The 20,652-nt window shown below is 50.1% G+C and overlaps 1 protein-coding gene across 33 annotated transcripts in view; it reads left to right on the top strand.

The window, feature by feature from the left end:
• NCOR1 (nuclear receptor corepressor 1) overlaps window positions 1–18,087 on the top strand; it is a 1,832,391-nt gene extending 1,814,304 nt beyond the window's left edge. For 26 of the 33 annotated variants that reach the window (XM_085649294.1, XM_085649293.1, XM_085649281.1 and 23 more), the window contains 2 exons: window positions 5,243–5,428; window positions 17,550–18,087. In XM_085649294.1, the coding sequence (XP_085505420.1) occupies window positions 5,243–5,428; window positions 17,550–17,737 (374 nt within the window). In that variant the 3' untranslated portion in view covers window positions 17,738–18,087. The remainder of the gene's footprint in view (window positions 1–5,242; window positions 5,429–17,549) is intronic. The other 7 variants (XM_085649299.1, XM_085649298.1, XM_085649297.1 and 4 more) reach the window with 2 other exon arrangements.
• The last annotated feature ends 2,565 nt before the right edge of the window (window positions 18,088–20,652 follow it).

Below are 20,652 nucleotides of genomic sequence, written 5' to 3'. Positions count from 1 at the left end.
ATCCATGGCACTGCTCCTGAGGAAGTGCTGGCACTATTGCTGCTTATCAGAGGGGTTTTTGAACTCCCTCCAAAAGTGCTCATCGCTATTGAGAATTGCTGGTCTGAACAGGAAAGTGAGGTTTGTGAAAATCCTAGGCTGGAACTTTCCGTTACTACCCTCACTGCCCACAGATCGAAGACCAACCTTTTCCAGATCTCCTGTAAACAAAAGACAACGACCCCCAGCTGGCATCTCCTGACGATAGTCATGCTTTTGAGAGTTGGTGATAGCAGATTGGAACTGGAATTTTTCTGGATTAAGAGTCCCTCAGCCACAACCCCTCTTGAAATGGCTGCAGTGAACACTTCTGACCGCACAGTGGAAATGCTCTTGGGAGTCCAAAAAACTTTACCTCTGAAAAATGTCTTTAGCAGCTCGGCAGCTTCTTGCTTTCTACAGTTTCCTTTATCATGTCCTCCAATTGTTACCCAAACAGTTTAGACCCGTCGAAGGGCAACTTCAGCAACACTGATTTTTGCCCTGCATCAGCTTTCCATGACCTCATCCAGAGTTAGGATGAGCAGAAATTGCCGCCTCTGAAGCTGCTGCAGAAGCACACAAGTTGTCAAAGGATAAGTCTGCGAGAAAACATACTTGTTCCATGAGGCTAAGGAGAGATGACCAGTCTATAACCTAATTCATGTGATTCACTGACACCTGAAAATCTTTTAAGAGCAACTGTACCAGTTTATGTTTTATACGTGTTTGCTCTAGTAGAAAAATTAGAAGCGGCATATGATTGTTTCACTGCACCATCCACCTTTTTGTCAGCAGGATTCTAAGGAGATGCATCCTTTGGTATTGCATTCTCTCTGTGATGTAAGATTTGTCATCAGGTTTTCTACCTAGACAAGCGCTGGACATTCCTCCAGGAATTTGTCTACTGCATAACACCTTGTCGAAAATCTTGGGCATGCAGTCTTGTCCACTTCTTTCCACTCATGCTCCAGAACTTGTCTGATGGCCCCATGCAAGAGGACTGAATTCAGCCCTGTTCTCGGATACTGTGACAAAAAGTAATCTTACGGAGGAGTGGATTCTGGAGGAGGTAGATGGAAATTTTCCCACAAATTCTGAAGCATCTAAGAGAGTTCAGGACCCAGAGCAAAGCAACTTTACTCTGGGTCCTGCTCCATATCCTTATCACAATCCACAGTAGTCCATCCTGGATATCTTAGCTGGGACTTGTTCCTTCCAGGTCTAGAAGGCAGCTTCTTCCACCATCTGAATCATTTGCTGAATTGTAGCCAGTGATGTTACTACATTAGAGGGACCATGCAACTCCCCAGCTGCCTCATTCATGTTTGCCAAACTGAAGCGCATGGAATATGACAGTATGTCAAGGAGAGCACTTGCAGCACCAGGTTTCGCGAGCAACAAACGGCTGATACGTCCTGCATCAGCCTGTTTCTAAGCAACAGTAGTTTCACAGCTGCTTTCGTGAGAGGGCAGTACGAGACGCGCAACCACAGATCGGGCACCCTATTCATGTGAAATAATGACAAATTCAGCGCTCGGCGCTAAAGGCATACTATCTAATTTTTAAATCGGTACTAGAAACTGTAATCATATTAAAAGGGGTTTAAAATAACCTGCAGAGATTCCAGAAGGACTGCTAAAGTAAGTCCTGTATGAGTGTTAATGCTACTACTGACCACCCTGCCTGCTCAAGCAAAGTGCAAGTATGTATAACCCACAAAAAGATTGCTGGAACTATATACAAAACAGTGAAGGATATAAATACATAAAACACACACATTCCACACTTACCTTCGTTAGGGTGTTAAGGTTCAGAAAGAGATGAACAGGAAATTACATGGTGGTTCCTACCATTCTCTAGGGTTGACTAGGTAATAGCAGCCATGTTGGAGAAACTAATTATTGGCAGCTAGGGAAAATATTCTGCAGGATAGAGATTCCATCTCTCGTATAGGGACCCGATTGGGGAACACTGACTAAGATTCAGACATCTTATTTTGTCTAGCTTTAGCCAAGGAAGGCCTTTGCTGTAGCAAAAAAATGTTTATCTGATCTCCTTTTTGCATTTGCCAGATGAACCACCACTTTTCAAATCACCTGTTCTGATGAGTTTCTTGAAATGGCTGATCCACATGTTCCTACCAACACCCTTTGTGATGCTGCTGTGGGGCTTTAATTTGATTCTCATTTACTTCATGAGCACTTCCTTTGACCGAGTGCACAGCTGTACTTTACGACTCTTGACCATCAAGACTGTCTTCCTCATCACCAGCAAGGCGAGTGAGCGAACTCCAAGCCTTCTCTATCCGGCAGTCATACACATCTTTCTTCACGGAAATATTAGCCCTCCAGACAAAAGGAACATTCCTGCTGTAGGTGGTTACTCCCGTCCATATGGAGCAATCTCTCACCTTGTTTGCTTCCTTTGGTCCACCTCATCCCTTTAAGGAGGAGGAGCACCTTCACCATCTTGACCCTAAAAAGGCCCTCAGGTTTTTACACTGTTAGCCCTAGAGACCATCGATTGGCAACTTTTTGTGAGCTTCTCTGGTGCAAAAAAGGGAAAAGTGGTGCAAAACAGAACCATCTCCCAATGATTTATGCTATGTATTAAGATCCGCTATGGGCTAGCCAAAAATCAGCCCCCAGAAGTAGTATGTGCTCATTCCACCTCAGGGAAGACTGTTACCGCTGCTCTAGTGTGCATTGTGCCTGTCTTGGGCATCTCCCAGGCTGTTACATATGCTTCTCTCTACGTATTCACAGAGCGCTGGTGCCTGGAAACCAGGTCCGATGATATAGATGTTTCTCCTGATCTTTCCTGCAGGATTTCCTGGGTTGAGCCATTCCACAGACCCACCACCTGGGAGGTACAGCTTTGGTAACTATTCACAAGATGAGGACTCTGCAGTTAGAAGTCTTTATCAGAAGAGCAAGCTAGTTACCTTTGGTAATGCCCTTTTTCAGAGACTTTATCTAACCACATAGTCTTCACCCTCACACCCTCCTCGACCTTCTGTGAAATTGAGTTATACAGTCCATCAGTAAAAATTACAATCTATTGACTTACATCCTTATATTCTAATTTATGTGGACTCTGCATCTTACAGCTCACGCATAGATCAGAAAGAAATTGACGTCTGCATGTGGAGGTGATGCAGATACAGTGGCCAGTTGTCGGACCCAGAGCAGGATGGATCCGAGGCGGAGCCGCCCATCGCCGTACAATGAAATGACTGTCTTGTGCCTAGGGAAATTCACAAGGGGAGGACTGTGCGGTTAGATAGAATCTCTACCAGAAAAGGTTACCAAAATGTTGCAATAAAGGCCCCCACCTTTACTTCACTCAACACTATGATTTAAAGATTTCATCTCAGATGCTCTGGTATTTCAGATGTATTCACACTTGAAGTTTTAAAATAAGGTAAAAACAGATTTCCAAAAGGGTATGGCCCAGCGTCTTGTTTAATGCCTATGTATTTGACAACAGGTGCTGCTGACTTGAACTCTAAAAAGCTGAGAGTTCCTCAAACTTCTTTAAGGAAGAAACATGATTCTGCTTTTTTGGTTAAGTTTGTTTTCCTTCTCAAAACGTTTCTCCATACGCAAATGCACTGCTGCATTTTCCTAAACTTCACACTGCTGACTGAGGAGTGTGTAGATTTCTTATTAAACAGCTGTATACATGTAGTATTAAAAGCAAGTTGGAAACAAATGTAGACTTACAACTATTTACTAATGAATGGAAATGAATTGAGGGTTTCTGTTGAGATTACTGCTTTTAATAGCTCTCGGTAAAACGAAAGAGATGCAGTGGTTTCATGCAATCTTAAGCAGATATTTTTGCTTTCCTTCGAGCCCTAATCTTACTAGTTCTTTAAAGTAAAAATAGTGGGCTTTGGCTGCACTCTTTCTCACCACATGGTCCATGCTATTTGGTGCATCCTCCCTCCTCCTATATAATGCTTGCATTACAATATATGAGGGTCTGTTTACATCTCAAAAGTACACAGTATCATCACACATCATATCATTTACCGTACATTCAATCTACACATAATCCATTTTCGTTTTGTCACTGCAGGAGGCGTTTCTTATTTTTTTTGTCAGGGTTATATTTTGCTTACTTGAAATATTCCAAATACACTTATACACAAGCAGTGGCAATTAAGGGGTAGGAATCTATTACCTCAACACAGGTAGGCTGTTTGCTTACATTCGCACACTAAGCTACTCCTATTGGTTTGCTAGAACTTGATTTTAATAGCACTTACTCTATGGAGTGTTCAAGTACAGTAATAAAGGATGCCACTGTTATCCACCTCAACTGTACTAATGCTATCTGCCTAAAGAATGAAAGACTAGAAAACAATCTTGAGGTTCACTAGAAGCGGATATTGTGAATTGTCAGCACGAAAATATGTCTGTCTGTGTTCGTGTGTGTGTGTGTGTGTTCGTTCCCTTTCTCTCCCTTTCTCTCATTCATTGAGTGTGTCTCTATCTTTGACCCTGTACAGCGCTGTGCTGCTTTCTAGCTAGGTTTGCGCTATACAGCTACCATAGTCATTTGACATTCTTTTGCACTTGTTATACCTGCTTGTTGCATATTCTGAATCCCCTGAATAGGCATGGTTGTTTTCTTGGTGTGATGCCTTCAAACATGTGGCATCTTTTATTTATTGGTTTAAAAGAAGTGCAAACTTAAGAGAAATGGTCAGAAAGGATGAATGATAGAATCTCATTTAGATTGTCCTAAAATTGTTGTACATTTTCAAACGCGTTAGTAATGTGATTAGTGGAAAATATGTTTTTGCATGGCAATTAACATATTTTATCAATGGCAGCAAAATATAAATCTGCCATAATCAATTATTTTGGTTTTTGATTCAGCTTTGCATGATTGTCCTCCACGGCCAGGCTCTTACTGTTCATTAGACCTCCTATTGGGGTTTTAGCCATAGGGATCTTCTCTAGCAATTGTTCAGTGTTATTCAAAAGGTGAAGGTAAAATAAAGGTAGAGAAGGAAACAATAAAAATAATTTAAAAATCTTGTTTCTTTTGCCCTGGTGGGCCTAGAAATGGGACTGTGCTGGTCTTGTTGGACCTTAAATAAAACTCCCCAAAATGTGGGAATGCGAAGTGGCGCGGATCAAAGTCTTGGAGTCATTGTCCTGATCATTTTCCCCCACCCGTTTTTTTTTCTATTCGCGTTTCTTTCAGGTGGAGGAGGCAAGCAGAAGCTCTTAATTAAATCCAGCAGTAGAAAATCGAAATCCCCCCTTCCCGGTGCTCAGGGATACGTGGGGGCGGAGCGGCCCTCATCAGTGTCATCTGTGCATTCTGAGGGGGATTACCAAAGGCAGACGACTCCAGTATGGGCCTGGGAAGACAGGCCCTCCTCTACAGGTGAGTAGGCCTGTCCTTTCCCAGTGACATACTCTAATTTAAAACAGCAGTGATAACCAAAGGATACTGCTCCAAAATACCATCAACATTAAGGCCGGAGGAAACCAAAATCTCTCTTAGCACCTGGCATTCTAGTTTATTCAATAACATAGAAGATGCTTGGCTTAAATTTGTTTGTTATACCTATAAATCACTATATCAGATCTAGGCAGCACTTAGCTTGATTGCTGGGCCATTTATAATTAGAAAAGTGTATTTGTAACAGATGAAAACATTCAATGTGTGAATACACATTTAAGGAGTATCTGAGAAACAGTTACTATATTATGGTATACTTTTGTTTACACAAGGAATAATTTCAGAACAATTCTCAGACTTGTACTATTTTTCTAAAAGAAACAAGCTTTTAAATATATATATATATATATATATATATATATATATATATATATATATATATATATATATATATATATTCTATTATATATACATATATATACATAATATAATATATTCTGGTGATCCTCTGAGAGATGTCGGAACTGATCAGGTGCCTGTCATTTGTTTACTTTTTATGTTATGGTTATCTGATAGAGACTACTAGCCGCAGATTCCTTAATGTAGAATTATCCCCAGGCGTGAGACTGGACACGGAAAAGTTTCTTGTCCCAGCATCTCTGCGCGCCGGGGGGTAGCCCCACGTGACTCCGTCTTCGCAGGCGTGACATCCGCGAGATCACATAAGCCCCACCCCGGCACGCTGACGTCAGTTTCCTTCTTTTCCGTGTGCAACGCGGATCCGGATCATGTTTCAGGCCTTCTTTTCACGCTTGCCGTTTCTTTTGGGAACAGTGTGCGAATGCCTTCGGGCCTCAAGACGTGCTCGTCTTGCTCGTGCCAGATGTCGCGACGGACCTTCACCCCATTTGTATGTGGTGTTTGGGGGAGCACCACGACTCCACGGACTGCGTGACTTGTCAGCAGATGAAGCCGAAGTCCCGGCGGGAGCACCCGATGAAACTCCTCTCAGCCCGCATGTCCTGGGCGACGTCGTCACCGCGTCCGACCCGCGCGGAAGGGTTCAAGAACCGCCGCTTCCGTCTCCGACATCGTCCCTCTCCGAGGCCGCAAGGGTGTCGCTCACCTGTTGGTAAGTGTTGCAGTTTGTCCCCGAGGCGCAGTCCCCGCCCTATGGGGGGGCGCGGGTTGTGCTGCCTCGCGCGTCGCCACCATACCTGCCATTCCCCGGCGTGGGGGTGACCAGAGCCCGATTGGAGGCCTATGCAGCGGCCTTGCAGGCCTCTTTGGCTCCTCCTCTTCCTGGGACGTCTGCGGATCCCTTGCCATGTGCGGAGCTTTCTGCGGCGTCACCGGCGGCTCCGGCCCTGGCGCCGACAGGTTCGGCTTCAGGTTCTGGAGATGTGGTGTCGTCGGGGTGCCGCCCTACGGGGTTCTCTCCTTCGGACCACGGTGCCTCTGCCTCGCCACAAACCCCGTGGGGGTCCCTGTGGTGTCGCGGGGGGTTGCCAGGACTCTGGGTTCGTCCTCGAGTCCCCCTCGGTCCTCTGGGCAGGCGGCGGCCTTGTCCGAGGCTGAGCTGATGCTGCTCAGACGCCGCTGGGGCGTGTCCCCGGGCCCCCCTCGTCTCTCCCCGCAGGCGGCTGCCTCGCCGGAGGTCGAGGCGGCGCCTTTTCGGCTCCGTTCTTCGGCCGCCCCGGCTCCGACCCCCGCCCCGTTCTCCCGCTGCGCGAGTCGTGGCAGAGGTCGTCTCGCGCCGGGTGACGCTGATCTGACGCCGGTGGCGGACTCCATGGCGCCGTGCCGGCGTCGGGTCGTTAATTAGTCTTCGGACGCCCCCTCTTCTCCAGAGGTTCGGCAACTGTTAGCCTTTTTCCCGGCATCTTCCAAGGAGGGTTCTTCGCCATCCCCGCGCCCGCAGTCTTCCCCCGAGGCGCCTCAGGTTCCCCACTCATCGGTCAACCTTCCCCCATTCCGAGCTTGGCCTTTCCTTCCTCCGGTTGGGCTGGGGGACGGCCGGCTTAGCTTACAGCCGTTGCCCACGGAGGAATTGCTCTCCCCACCGCGTTGCCCTACAGAGGCGAGTGCTGCCTTCGCCCGGGATTTCTCCACGCTGCGGGGATTTTGCGCATGGGCGACCCGGCTGCCCATTTCCCGCGGATCATTTGCTTGAGGTTCTCCATCAGGGATCTGGTGGACGGGAGCTGCTTCTTCCCTTCGAGGCTTCGCTACATAATTCTCTCTTGGGTGCCTGGGGGCATCCTGCCACGGGGGACCCGGTGCCCCAGCCGCTTCTGCACCGCCACGCATGATCCTGTCTGCCTTTCTTTCCACCCTTCTACCAGGGGCCCTCTTTTGCACACTGCCTTTCCCTCCTTGCCATCGGTGTTGTGTCCCCCGTCACGGGAGGCCTGGTGGTTAGATTCATGGGGGCGCAACATCTTCGCCTCCTCCAGTGCTGCCTTGCGGGCGTTCAAAACGCTTTGTGTGTTGGCCAGAGCCACTTCTTGCTTGTGGGATTCGGCGGAGTCCCTTCTGTCTTCCGCTTCTCAGGAGGGTGCCTGCGCTGATCTGCGGCACCATGTGTTGGGTGGCTGGGAGCTGGCGGCGTTTATTCTTCGCTCTGCTCTGGATGTTTCTGAGGTGCCTGGTCGCACCATGGCTTCTTCAGTGGCCCTCCATCGCCATGCTCGGCTGAGGGATAGTGTTTTCCCTGAGAACGTTAGGGAGCGGCTGGTTGACCTCCCTTTCGATGGCACTCTTTTTGTACGCCCCTGCCGATTCTGCCATTCAGAGGTTCCTTGCGGGGCTTTGTCCTCCTACTCCTCCTCCTCCCCTTCCTCCTCAGTGAACCTGGATGTCGGTCTGTGTTCTGGGAGGTGTTCTCCTGTTGTTTTCTGGGGCCTAGTAACGAGTAGCCTCGGTTGTGTGTTCTGTGTGGTTGGTGTGCCTTCAGGGTCCTTCGGTTGGCCCTTTGGTGCTATTGGCTGCTGGTTCAGCCACCCTTTTTTGCCTTGTGGTTTTGGCTGTTGGTAAGCCTGTAGAGGTCCTGGTCATGGACCTTTTGTGTCTTCTTTATTGGCTGCTTGGCCAGCCGTCTGCGGTTTTGTCCTCTGCTGCAGAATTTTTTCCTAAGAGGTGTTCCCATGTTTTCCTGGGACATAACATACCCTATGTGGGGTACTTGTAGCTATTACATAGCTTGTCATGTGCTGGGGCAGTGTGGTCACCCTTTTCGGGTTCCGTGCTCTCCTTAGCGTTACGGTACATCGCTGGTGCGGTCTCTTTGCTGTGGTGTTGGCGCTGCTTGCGTTGCGCCCAGGTCTGTCCTTCTCCAGGTTCGCTATGTCACTCGACCAGTCTAGCCTGCTGTCTGCGGCGTGGTGTTGTGGTGCTTCCGCCCTTCTATCCGATGCTTCGGCCTGGTCCTCTATTTGCTGTTCCAGAGGAGCTGGCTTCCTTTGGCTGCTGTGTTCTGGTTGACGGTCTGGGCCCGTACTCCGTCCTCTCTCCTTTTCTTCTGCCTGGTCCCACTTCTTTCGTGGGTTCGTGTGTGTTTCGGCACCGGCCCCTCCCTTAGGGTGTGTCCTGGCCCCCCTGACCTCTGTCTTCGGGAGGCGCCTGGCTTGGTCTGGTGCACTGCTTCGTGGTGTTGCCTGCTACTGGCTGCGCCTGCCTGCTTGTTGTGGTCCACTGTTGTGGCCCTTCATGTGTTCCTTTGTGCCCCTGTCTCTGGTCTGCTAGGGCTTTGTGCATCTGTGCCTTTCTTCTTACGCCTGCGCTATTGGCGGTGGAACTGTTCATGCCTTCTCCGCTGCTTGCGGCCGCGGTGTGTTCAGCTGTTTCCCATCACTGTGTGTGCTTCTTTCGGTGGGCCCTGCCTTCAGTTCTGCCTCTTCTCCCTGGGGGTTGAGGTGCTTCTTTTGTTCCTTGTGGGCCTTCGGGCGCTGTCTGCCCCTGCGGAGTGTTGGGCGGTCCTCCCTTACTTGGGCGTGGGATCTCCTGGCCTTCCCTTCTGGTTCCTGTGACATGTTCCCTGCTGGGGCCCTGTGTCTTACCTGCTGGGAAGGCTCTCTCACAGGCCCTCCTCCCTTCTGGGTATGGCTAGGGTATCTAGTCTACATTAAGGAATCTGCGGCTAGTAGTCTCTATCAGATGTACAAGTTACTTCTCTCCGGTAGCGATGTATCTGGTAGAGATGATTCTAGCCGCAAATTCCTTCACGACCCCCCCCCTTCCTCCCCGTTCTGCGAGGACCCTCTGCTTGGGTTCCTGCACTCGCCCCCCTCTGGGTGGCTTGTCTTCTGTGGGTGTCCTCTTCGCTTCCTTCCGGTCAGGCTGTCCGGTTCTGCTTTATGGTTCCATCCCCAGCTTCTTTCTTTTGATACGGGGATGGTTGGTTGCTGTGTGCCTTTGCTTCCCTCCAGCTGGTTTCTCTCCAGTATAGGGGTCTCCTCTTGCTCTTTTTCCCTCTCTTTGTTGGAATGTTTGATCCCCTTGCAGTCTTCTGTGTTAGGGATTCTTTACCTGTGCTTTGGCCTCCTGCTCCTTTCAGTGGCCTGGCCCTCCTTGACCGTGTGGTCTGGGCGTGGATTGCTGTTGCTCCTCTGTTCTGGGCTTGTGGCCCTTCACTGTGTAGTTTGTGGTTGCAGCCCCTCTCTCTCTCTCGCTCTCTCGTTCTGTTCCGGCACTTTCATATACTTGTGCCTCCCGGATGGCTATTGCCTTGGCTTGCTCGGTTGTTCCTCGGGGGGGGTGCTCTGCTTTTTCCCTGCTATAGCTTCGCTGCTTTGGCCTTCTGGTACTTAGGGCCGACTGGTGCTGTTCCTCACCCTTTGTTTCTTTCTGTTTTGTTTCTCTGCTTATTCGCACACTGTTCCCATGCTCTCCTTAGTTTTGTTGTGATGGCTCCGCGTTGTGGTGCGGAAAAGTTCTCCGAAGCAAACTGACATCAGCGCGCCTGGGTGGGGCTTATGTGACCTTGCTGACGTCACGCCCGCGGAAGACGGCGGGCGGAGTCGCGTGGTGCCACCCCACGGCGCACAGATATGCTGGGACAAGAACATTTTCCGGGTCCAGTTTCACGCCTGGGGATAATTCTACGTTAAGGAATCTGCAGCTAGAATCGTCTCTACCAGATACTTCGTTACTGGAGGTAAGTAACTTGTACGTTATGTTGATTTGTATAGTGCACTAGTCACCCGAGAAGGTATCCACGTATCTGATAGAGACTACTAGCCGCAGATTCCTTAACGTAGAATTTTCCCCAGGCGTGAGACTGGATCCGTAAAAATGTTTGCCACAGCATCTCTGCGCCCCGGGGGCGGTACCACACGACCCCGCCCTAACGTCATCCGCAGATGTGACGTCAGCGGGAACACATAAGTCCCACCCCGGCGTGCTGACGTCAGTTTCCTTCTTTTCCGCTGCAAGGCGGATCCGGAGTGAGTTCCCTTGACCTATTTTCAGGCCTCTTTTAACGCCTTTGCGTTGGGAACAGTGTGCAATGCCTTCGGGTTTCAAGACGTGTGCTTCTTGTGCACGTCAGATGTCGGCGACGGACCCTCACCCTATTTGTATGTGGTGTTTGGGCGAGCACCATGATTCTACGGACTGCGAAGCTTGTCAGCATCTCAGGCCGAAGTCCCGGCCGGAGCGCCGGATGAAATTGCTTTCGGCCCGCTTGTCCAGATCGGTCTCGTCACAGCATCCGTCTCCTACCTCGGAAGGGTCCAGAAGCTGCTGATTCCGGCTGCCGCATCGTCCTTCCCCGAGGCCCCACTCGCCCGCCGGTAAGTCCTGCATCTTGCCACCGAGGCCCTGTCCTCCTTCTGTAGGGGGCGCTGGTTCCTCTCGGGACGTGCGCCCTCGCCACCATTTCCTGGCATTGGGTCGGCAAGGGCCCAAATGAAGGCCTACGCTATGTCTCTGCAGGCTTCTTTGAGCCCCACCCTCTTCTTCCTGAGACGTCCGAGGATCCCTCGCCATGCGCGGGGCCTGCTGCAGACCGGCGCCGACGAGTTCAGCATCAGGTTTTGGAGGTGTGGTGTCGTCGAGGTGTGGCCCTAAGGAGTTCTCCTCTTCGATCCACGGCATCCCTGCCTCGCCACAAAGCCCCGCGGGGTTCCCTGTGGTGTCTCAGGAGGTTGCCGGACCTCAGGGCTCGTCCCCGAGTCCCCCTCGGTCCTCTGGGCAGGCGGCTGTCTTACCGGAGGCTGAACCGACGCCTGTCCGGCAGCGACGGCTTTCCTCCCCAGCCCTGGCGGTGCAGCGTGTGGAGGCCCAGACCCGGGGCGCCTCCCCGAGCCCCTCTCGGTCCTCTGCGCAGGCCACTGCCTCGGAGTTCGATCCGCTGCCTTTTCGTTGCCGTTCATTGGCCGCTTCTGCTCCGACCCCGCCCCCTTCTCCGATGAGGCACGTGGTGGTGGAGGTCGACTCGGCACCCCTGGTGGACACTTCGGCGCCGATCATCGACTCTTCTCCGGATGTCCCTTCCTCTCCGGAGGATTGTCGTCTCCTTGTCTCCTCTTCACCGGAGACTGGATGCCGCATCGTTGCATTTTCCCCAGCAGCTTCTAGGGCGGGTTCTACGCCGTCTCCACGTCCACAGCCCCCAGACCCGCTCTTCTGCACCTTGCAGTTGACTGCTCCGCAGGCTTCTCCCCCTTCTCCGGAGACCCCTCAAGCCCCTCACTCATCCATGGGTCTTCCATCCTTCAGGGGCTGGCCTTTTCTTCCTCCAGCAGGGCACTGGGACGGGCGGCTTAGTTTGCAGCCTTAGCCCACGGAAGAGTTGCTTCCCCCCCCCCCCACGACGCCCTACGGAGGCGAGTTTAGCCTTTGTCTGGGCCATCTCCACGGCCACCGGCATTTTGCAATTGGGCAACCTTGTCGCTCTACTCCCAATGGACCATATGTTGGAGGTTCTCCACCAGGTCTCTGGTGGAGGGGAGCCGCTTCTCCCATTTCAAACTTCGCTCCACAACTCTCTTCTGGGGGCCTGGGAGCGGGGCCTGGGAGCGTCCTGCTACAGGGGATCCGGTGCCTTAGCCGCTCTTTCAATGCCACCGTCCTGCCCCGCACGATCCAGTCTGCCTTTTTCCCCACCCATCTGCCCAAGGCCCTAGCCTGCAGACTGCTTTTCCTTCTTTGCTTCGGTGTTGCTCCCTCCGTCACGGGAGGCCCGGTGGTTGGACTTCTGGTGGCGTAACATTTTCTCTTCCACTAGTGCTGCATTGCGTGCGCTCAACACTCTTTGTGTGTTGGCCAGGGCTACTTCCGACCTGTGGGATTCCGCGGAGTCCCTTCTGTCTCGTACCTCCCACGAAGGTGCCCGCACTGATCTGCTGCACCATGTGCTGGTTAGTCGGGAGTTAGCTGCATTTATTCTCCGTTCGGCCTTGGATGTCTCTTATTCTCTCGCCCGCGCTATAGCGAGCTCTGTGGCCCTCCGCCGCCATGCTTGGTTGCGGGATAGCGTCTTTCCGCAGAATGTTTGGCAGCGTCTTGTTGACCTGCCTTTTGATGGGATTCTGTTGTTTAACACCCATGCGGACTCCGCTATTCAACGACTCCTTGCGGGGCTCCGTCCTCCTCCCCCTCCGTAATCTTCGGTTTGTTGGTCTTCGGGTCTCTTCTGAAAGGCGTTCTTTTGTCTGCTGGTTCAGCCCTTCAGCTTTTGTGGTGAGTGATTTTTGGCTGTTGGTGAAGCCGCATGGGTCCTCATTTTGGACCATCTGTGTATGTTTGGGCTGATTGCTAAGCCCTCTGTGATGTTATCCACAGGTCTTTTATGTTCTTGACCTCTGCTGCGGTTTTCCCTAAGAGGTGTTGCCCTGTTTTGTTTGGGGACGTGTCATACCCTAGGTGGGGGTATGTGTTGGCTATTGTATAGCTCTGTCCTAAGCTGGGCGGGTGTGGATCCCTTCTCAGATTCCTTGCGTTTTCCTGGAGCGGTCTTTCTTTTTCTTCCGCCTTAGCGCAGCTTGCGCTGCTCCAGGTTCTGTCCCGCTCAGTATCCGATGGTGTTTCTATCCTTCTTCTACAGGTCTTGCCTGTCGTCCATTTTGCCCCTTGCTCCTGCGGGATATCTGCTTCTGTGCATTTTGCCTTACCTCTTCAGCCTTTGTCATGCCGTCTACGGCGTCGTGTCTTGGTGTTTCCACCTTGTTAGCCGACGTTTCGGCCTGGGCCTCTGCCTTGTGTTCCAGGGGGACTAGGTTATTCCTGTGTTCTGGTTGCCAGCTTTCGGTCTGTACTACATATGTCTCACTTCCGGGGGCTGCGTCTTCACCCCCCCCTCCCCGGGCAGCTTCTTGGGGGGTTCATCACCTCTTTATCTTCTGGTCGGTCCCACTTCTCTTCGTGGGCCGGGTGGTGCTACTGGGACAGTCCTTCTCTAGGACTTTTTCTGGGGTTCCCTTGCCTCTGTCTTCATCTTGTGCTCGGCTTGTTCTGGGCACGCTACTTCATAGTATTTACCAGCTGTCTGCTGCGCACGCCTGTTAGTTATGGTCCACCTCTGGGGGCCTCGGTGTGTAACCATGTGCTCCTGTCCCTTGCTTTGCTGGAGCTTTGCGCATCTGTGTCTTCCTTCTCACGCCTGCGCTTGTCAGCTGTGGGGCCGTTCCTTCCTTGTTCCCTGCCTCGGGACTGACACCCGTTCAGCTGTCCCCTTCGCTATGGGTGTTCTCCTGAGGCGGGCTCTGCCTCTGTTCCTCCTCTTCTCCTTGGATTTGCGGGTGGTTCTTTTCTTCCTTTTGGTACTTGCTTGGTGCGGTCTGTCACTCCGGGTTTTCTGGCGGACGACCTTTGCTCCTTGGGTAGGCTTGTGGTAGCCTGGCCTTCCCTTCTCCTTGTTCTTGCTTACTTCTGCTTGGAGGGGGCTGGGCCGTCCTTCCTGTCCCCATGACACATCCCCTGTTGGGGCCCTGTGTTCTTCCAAGCTGGTTAGGTTCTCTTGCAGCCCTTCTCCCCTCTGGATATGGCTAGGGTATCTTTTCTGCGTTAAGGAATCTACTGCTAGTAGTCTCTATTAGATGTACAAGTTATTTACCTTCGGTAAGGATGTATATGGTAGAGACGATTCTAGCTGCAGATTCCTTCACGGCCCGCCCTTCCTCCCTGTTCTGCGAGAACCCTTCAGCTTGGTCTTCTGCACTCGCCTCCCCTCGGGGGGCATTTGTCTTATGCGGGTGCTCTCTTTCTCTTCCTCCCTGGTGGGATGCTTCGTTCTGTCTATTTGCTCCACTCCTTCTTTTCTGGAAATTGAACGGTAGGTTTGTGTGTACTTTTGCATCCCTGCACGCTGGTTCTTCCAGTGTGGGGCCTACTCATAATCTTCTCCCTTTTTTCATTGCTTGGGGTTTGTCTCCTCTGCAATCCTCTGGGTTGGGGTCTCTTGGCTGAGCCTCAGCCCTTAGCTTTTTATAGGGGGTACCACACTCCTTGATAGTGTTGTCTTGGGGTGATTTGTCATTACTCATCTGTTCCCCGACTTGTTGCCCTTCACTGTTATAACTGTGGTTGCAGACTTTCTGTCATCTGCCACAACATTTTTCACATGTTTTTTTCTGCCTCCAGGGAGGATATCGCCTTCGCTTTGCAGGTTGCTTCTCGGAGTGGTGCGCTGCTCTTTCCTTTCCATGACTTTCAGTAACGCAGTGCCTGGCACTGTCCCTAATGGTGCTGTTCCTCACCATTCGCTTCTTCCCTTTCTGTTTTACTGATTTTTTTCGCGCACTGTTCCCATACTCTCACAGTTTTGTTTGTGATGGCTCCACGTTGTGGCGTGGAAAAGTTCTCTGAAGAAAACTGACGTCAGTGTGCTGGGATGGGACTTATGTGACCTCGCTGACGTCACGTGCGCGGACGACGTCGGGGCGGGGTCGCATGGTACCGCCCCCTGCGCGCAGAGATGCTGTGCCAAAAAAAATTCCGGATCCAGTCTCACGCCTGGAGATAATTCTACGTTAAGGAATCTGCGGCTAGAACGCCTCTACCAGATACATAGTTACCGAAGGTAAGTAACTTGTACTCTTGGGCAGGTATATTGTCTTCTAAGTGCTTATATGAAGAGCCTGGTATGTTTCTTGTGGAGCTCAAGAAGTAAAGAGGAGGCTCTGATGTGTTGGGGGAGGTGTCTTGTAATGTTGGAGAATGAGCGACCTCCAGTTTTGCTTTTGCTTATGCTGGGAGTGTGTGCAAGTGAGTGTGAGGCACAGCGTGGTTGTTTGGTGAGTTGGTGGAAGTGTATGTGTATGCGGCTGTCAAGGCATTTTAGTCCTGTGTTGTGTAGAGCTTTGTGTGTGTGTGAGAATTTTGAATTGGCTGCGATTGTGAATGGGGAGCCAGTGAAGCTTTATGAAGTTTGGTGTTACTTGGGTGTGGCTTGGGAGCGGAGTCTTGAGGCAATGTACTGTATGGTCTGTATTCTGTTTAGGAGTTTGGTGATTCCAGAGTAGAATGTTGCTGTGGTTCAGCCTGCTAGCGATATGTGCTTGTGTGACTGTTTTGTATGGTGGTCTCAGACAACCATTTCAAGATCTTTTGCAGCATGTATAGGATGTGGAAGCAAGAGGTGCACACTGTGTGTTGACTTGAACCGTCATGTTGAACTTGTCGTCTAGGACGATTCCTAGATTTCTTGAGTGGTCTGTGCATGTGGGTTTTGCTCCTAGCTCTGGCGGCGACCAGGTGGATTCCCATTGGGAAGTCTTGTTGCCAAAGATTAGTACTTCTGTCTTGTCAGAGTTGAGCTACAGGCAGTTGGTTTGCATCTAGTCTACTACCATGGTAATGCAGTTGGAGAAGTTGGTTTTGGTGGTGGTTGTATTGTGTGTCAGGGAGAGGATGAGTTGGTTGTCATAGATGTAAGAGATGACGGTGATGTCTTGTGATTAGAGGATGTTGGCTAATTGTGTCATGTGTATGTTGATAAGAGTGGGACTGAGGAACGATCCCTGTGGGACTCCACATACAAGTTTTTAAGTCTCTGATGTGAAAGGTTGCCGCTTGATCCTTTGTGTTCTTCCCATATGGATGAAACCGAGCCATTTGATAGCGGATCCTTGTATGCCAACCTTATGGAGTCTTCTGATGACGGTGTTGTGGGAGACAGTGTTGAAGTGTCGAAGGGTGTGGAGAGAGGTAGAGTAGGATGAGGGCACCTGTTTCTCCTTGGTCCAAGATGATTCTAATATCGTCCGAGGCCGTGATGAGTACTGTTTCTTTCTGAGTTCTGATTGAGTGTTGTCTAGAAGATGGTGACGTTCGAGGTGGGTTGTGAGTTGCTTGTTGATGGCCTTCTCAATTACTTTGACTGAATAGGGGAGCAGAAAGATGGGTCGAAAGTTACTCAGTTGATTCAGGTCGGCTGTGGGCTTCTTGAGGAGGTCGTTAATTTCTGCAAGTTTCCATTCATCTGGGAAAGTGGCAGAATGATGGACGTGTTGATGATGTGGGTAAGGGTGGTGCTGATTGGTGATGTTCCAAGGTTGTAGATGTGGTGGGGGTATAGGGCCATTGAGGATTCGGAGTGGATGGCCTGCATGATTGCCTCTGTTTTGTTTCTGGTGAGGGCTGTCTATTCGATCAGTTGGGCATCATCATCATCGGTGGTAGGTTAGTTAGCTATGAGTTCTCTGGGGTTGGGTTGGTGCTTTTATGACTTGTGTGTTGGAAGGGGGTGTTGAAGTCGTTAGTATTTGCATGGAGGGGGGTGTGGGTTGGTGGCTGCTGGAAAACTGGTAGTGATTGCAGATGAAAGCTCCTATCCGTGGTGCAAGACACAGCAGCAATTGAGGGAATAGTGTGTGGGGTCGAGCGACCTAAGGAGTGCTGCAGGGTATCACTGGGCAGTCATCAGACCAGGGTTCCTGGCACTGCGCACATGCGCTGCTCGTCCGTGTTGCAGCTGCCATTAAGTACGTCCTGGGAGAGGGGAGGAGTCCAGGGTGCTGTGTTGTCATTTCCTGTGCTGAAGGTTAATGGGAAATTAATTCATCTTGGTTGGTTTCTCCTTTTAAAGAGTGTTGTGTTGGGATAACCAGTAGTGTCGCTTCCTGTCCTGATGGGAAATGTTAATGTTACTTTTCTATTCCAGGCTCCACTCAGTTCCCCTACAATCCATTGACGATGCGGATGTTAAGCAGTACTCCTCCAACCTCCATTGTCTGCGCCCCACCAACCATGAGTCAAGCAGCAACCCACCAGCAGAATCGAATCTGGGAGCGAGAGCCCGCCCCCCTCCTTTCGGCACAGTATGAGACACTATCAGACAGTGATGACTAAAAAAAAGGCCTACAACAATCCATGTGTGAGCAGTGATCTCGAAAGAACTGCTCAGGCGAAGGATATCCTCCCTTTAGCATGTGTCCACAAAGACTTCCAAGACAGAACTAAAGACAGACACAAGGGGAGGCAGATATGCACATAAGAAACAAGCCAGCCTTTGTCTTGACAAGGAAGCACGTGAAAAAATGAAGTTGATAACGTCTGTACAGGCCCGGTGTTAAGAGAATGTAATTAGTGACAGAGTATTGCAGAATAAATATGTAAAGAGGTTTTAAAAATAGACTATTGTCGTTTGACATCCATTTGTAAAAAAAAGAAATAATGTCTTTAAAGAAGTTTCCTGTAAATATGTGCAGTGTTCTGTTTTTTTTCTTTCCTAATTTACTGCCTGTATTAGGTACTTTCTTCTTAATCCTTGCATCACCTCTCATGAGGAGAGGGATATTGTAAATACCTTTTTTTTAACCTATTCTCTTTGGGTAGTTTAACTGCTCAAAGTTCATAATCAAATGTTGTACATCAATGTTTCCAGTCACCAAATTTAATTGCAAGGCGAGGTGTTCTACATCTTAATTATGGTTGCAGGTGGTTTCCGAAAATCTAAATACACAGCAGGGAAATTAATCAAATGTCAGTTCAAAATGAAGCCCCCCACAGTGTATATTATGACATTGTTTTAGCCAGATGAACCTTAGGGCGCATTCAAACCCTTCTTCTACCTGGTTCACCCATTTCAGAATTTTGACCTCATCGCATTTTATCTTTTCATTGTTGACTTAATTCGAAGCACGGCTCCTCATGGTATAGTTACACCACTAGCTAGATTTTATCTCAAATATATTCCAAGAGCCACATTGTAGTGATACTACATTGATTTGATTGGTTCGTTTTGGTTTTAGATTTACATTCTATTTTTTTTGCTGTTTCACATTGGGACCTTTCTCCTGTACAACATTTTCTCTTAGTGTTTCTACTATAATACTTTTTGACAAAGTTTTCAAAACTGAGAGTTTGATGGGAGTGGAGAAAGCCTTTTCAGCAGTACTTCGCCACTAGTATCGGTTATGTTGTAACTTCTATGTCCAAAGAATTATAAGTTGTTGGACCCTTGGAGCCTATCGTGGCCTGGCCTAATTTGTTTTTGAATTGCTCACCCTGTTTTCTTCCTGTCTTTAATGATAAGCTCAGTGCCTCTACTCAGTTTGCTGTATCCTTTCTCCAGCAGCCTTCTCTCTCGTCTCTCCTCTACCCCTCTCTGTCCTGTGTCACACGGGTGCTCTTCTTTCTAAAGCATCTTACACCACTGCTCGTTTTACTCTCATTCCATTACACTCTTCCCTCATTCCTCTTTTTATTGCTACCATTGTTTTGCTTTCTTGCTTTTCCTCTTTTTTATTTCTTGGTGTTTTCTACTCCACCTGTCAGTACCTTTTTTTCTTTCTTGTCAGTGGCTTGCTATCCTGAGTCCCTTTTCCAAACCCCCAACCCATCTAGCCAATCAAAGGCATGCGTGTAGTACGAAATCGCTGACCCTGGCGAAGGAGAGGTGGGTGGTCATCACAGTGCCCTGTCCTACTACCTGCACATTTTGTTAGTATGCCTGGTCAGACGAGACTCTCCTAGAAGGGGTTTAAAGCACACTGAAACACACTTAGCTCATATAGGCGACCCTTTCTTAAACTCCAGGTTTTACTGTAAATAAAAACATAATTCCTTATTAAACATTCCTTCAGCTAAGCCGGTCGGTTTTATTGGAAAAGTTCAAAGTTTCCCACTTAGATATCGTCAGTCTCTTGATATGTTTAGAGGTAATTCAACCAACAAATCTATCTGTTAAGTTTTCCGTGGACCTAAGCAAATGCTTCGCTAGGCCTACACTATATTGTTAAAAAAAACACATTTGCCATTTCAGTGTCAGCAAAATTTAGATATATTGACTGCTATGGTTTGAGTGAGTCGCAGGGTCCACTGGGCTATTGAGATGTCACAGTAGCCACTTAAGCCGCCATGGCTTAATTAACTCTGTATCTGAAAGAAACACGTTAGTTAGATTCCTCACCTTAGAATATCCCCAGGCGTCTGGCTGCATCCGGAAAGATTTTTCGTCAGCAATACCCTTGCGCGTCGCTAGGCGTCATCTGCGGCTCCGCGTCTGGCGTTGTGCGCCGGGATGACGTCGTCGGAGTACTTAGACGATGCTTTCGCACGCTGACGTCAGCTCTTCTTTTTTCCGCGCCAGACAGCGCCTATCTGGGAAGAGCATACCCTTTTAGTCATTTTTTGACTAAACATTTTGGACTCTTTTGGTCTATTCTCGTCGACTCTACTCTGGTGCCGGTAGGATGCCTGGTTTTAAACCTTGTGACTCCTGTCACCGACTGATGTCGGTTACGGACCACCACCGCCGGTGCCTCTACTGCCTTGGGACCGACCACAATGCCAAGTCGTGCCTCGACTGCCGGGCCTTGACTTCGAAGGCTAGGCGGGAGCGGTCCCGCAAGCTACTTGAGCTCCGGCAGTCGGCTCCGTCTGGTTCCAAGCGTTCGGGTAAGTCGAAGCATAGTAAGAAGTCCAAGAGGCGACATCGCTTTTCGGGCTCCCCTCGCGCGACTCAGCTGAGGGTTCGGGTGGTACCACCCACGCGGTTCCATCGGAGCCGCAGGAGTCACGTCCATCCCCATACCCGCTGGTCCCTGGGACTGACGCGACTCCGGCGGAGATCAGTGCCTTTATCGGACGACGCCGTTCCCCGGTTCAGTCCCGATCCGGGCCCGGCGTCGGAACAGCACCATGCGGCGCCGCACCGGACGCCGATGGGTGGCAATTTCATCTTTTGCCCGGCTCCGATCATTCCACCTGTCTACCAGGAATCGGATGACGGTGATGACTGGGAGGGGTCTGATGACCCTCTG

The sequence above is a fragment of the Triturus cristatus genome, chromosome 3_2 (assembly GCF_964204655.1).
Source record: "Triturus cristatus chromosome 3_2, aTriCri1.1, whole genome shotgun sequence".
NCBI classification, from domain to species: Eukaryota; Metazoa; Chordata; class Amphibia; order Caudata; family Salamandridae; genus Triturus; species Triturus cristatus.
The sequence above is the reverse complement of the archived record's forward strand: the minus strand, read 5'-3'. Positions and strand labels throughout refer to the sequence as shown.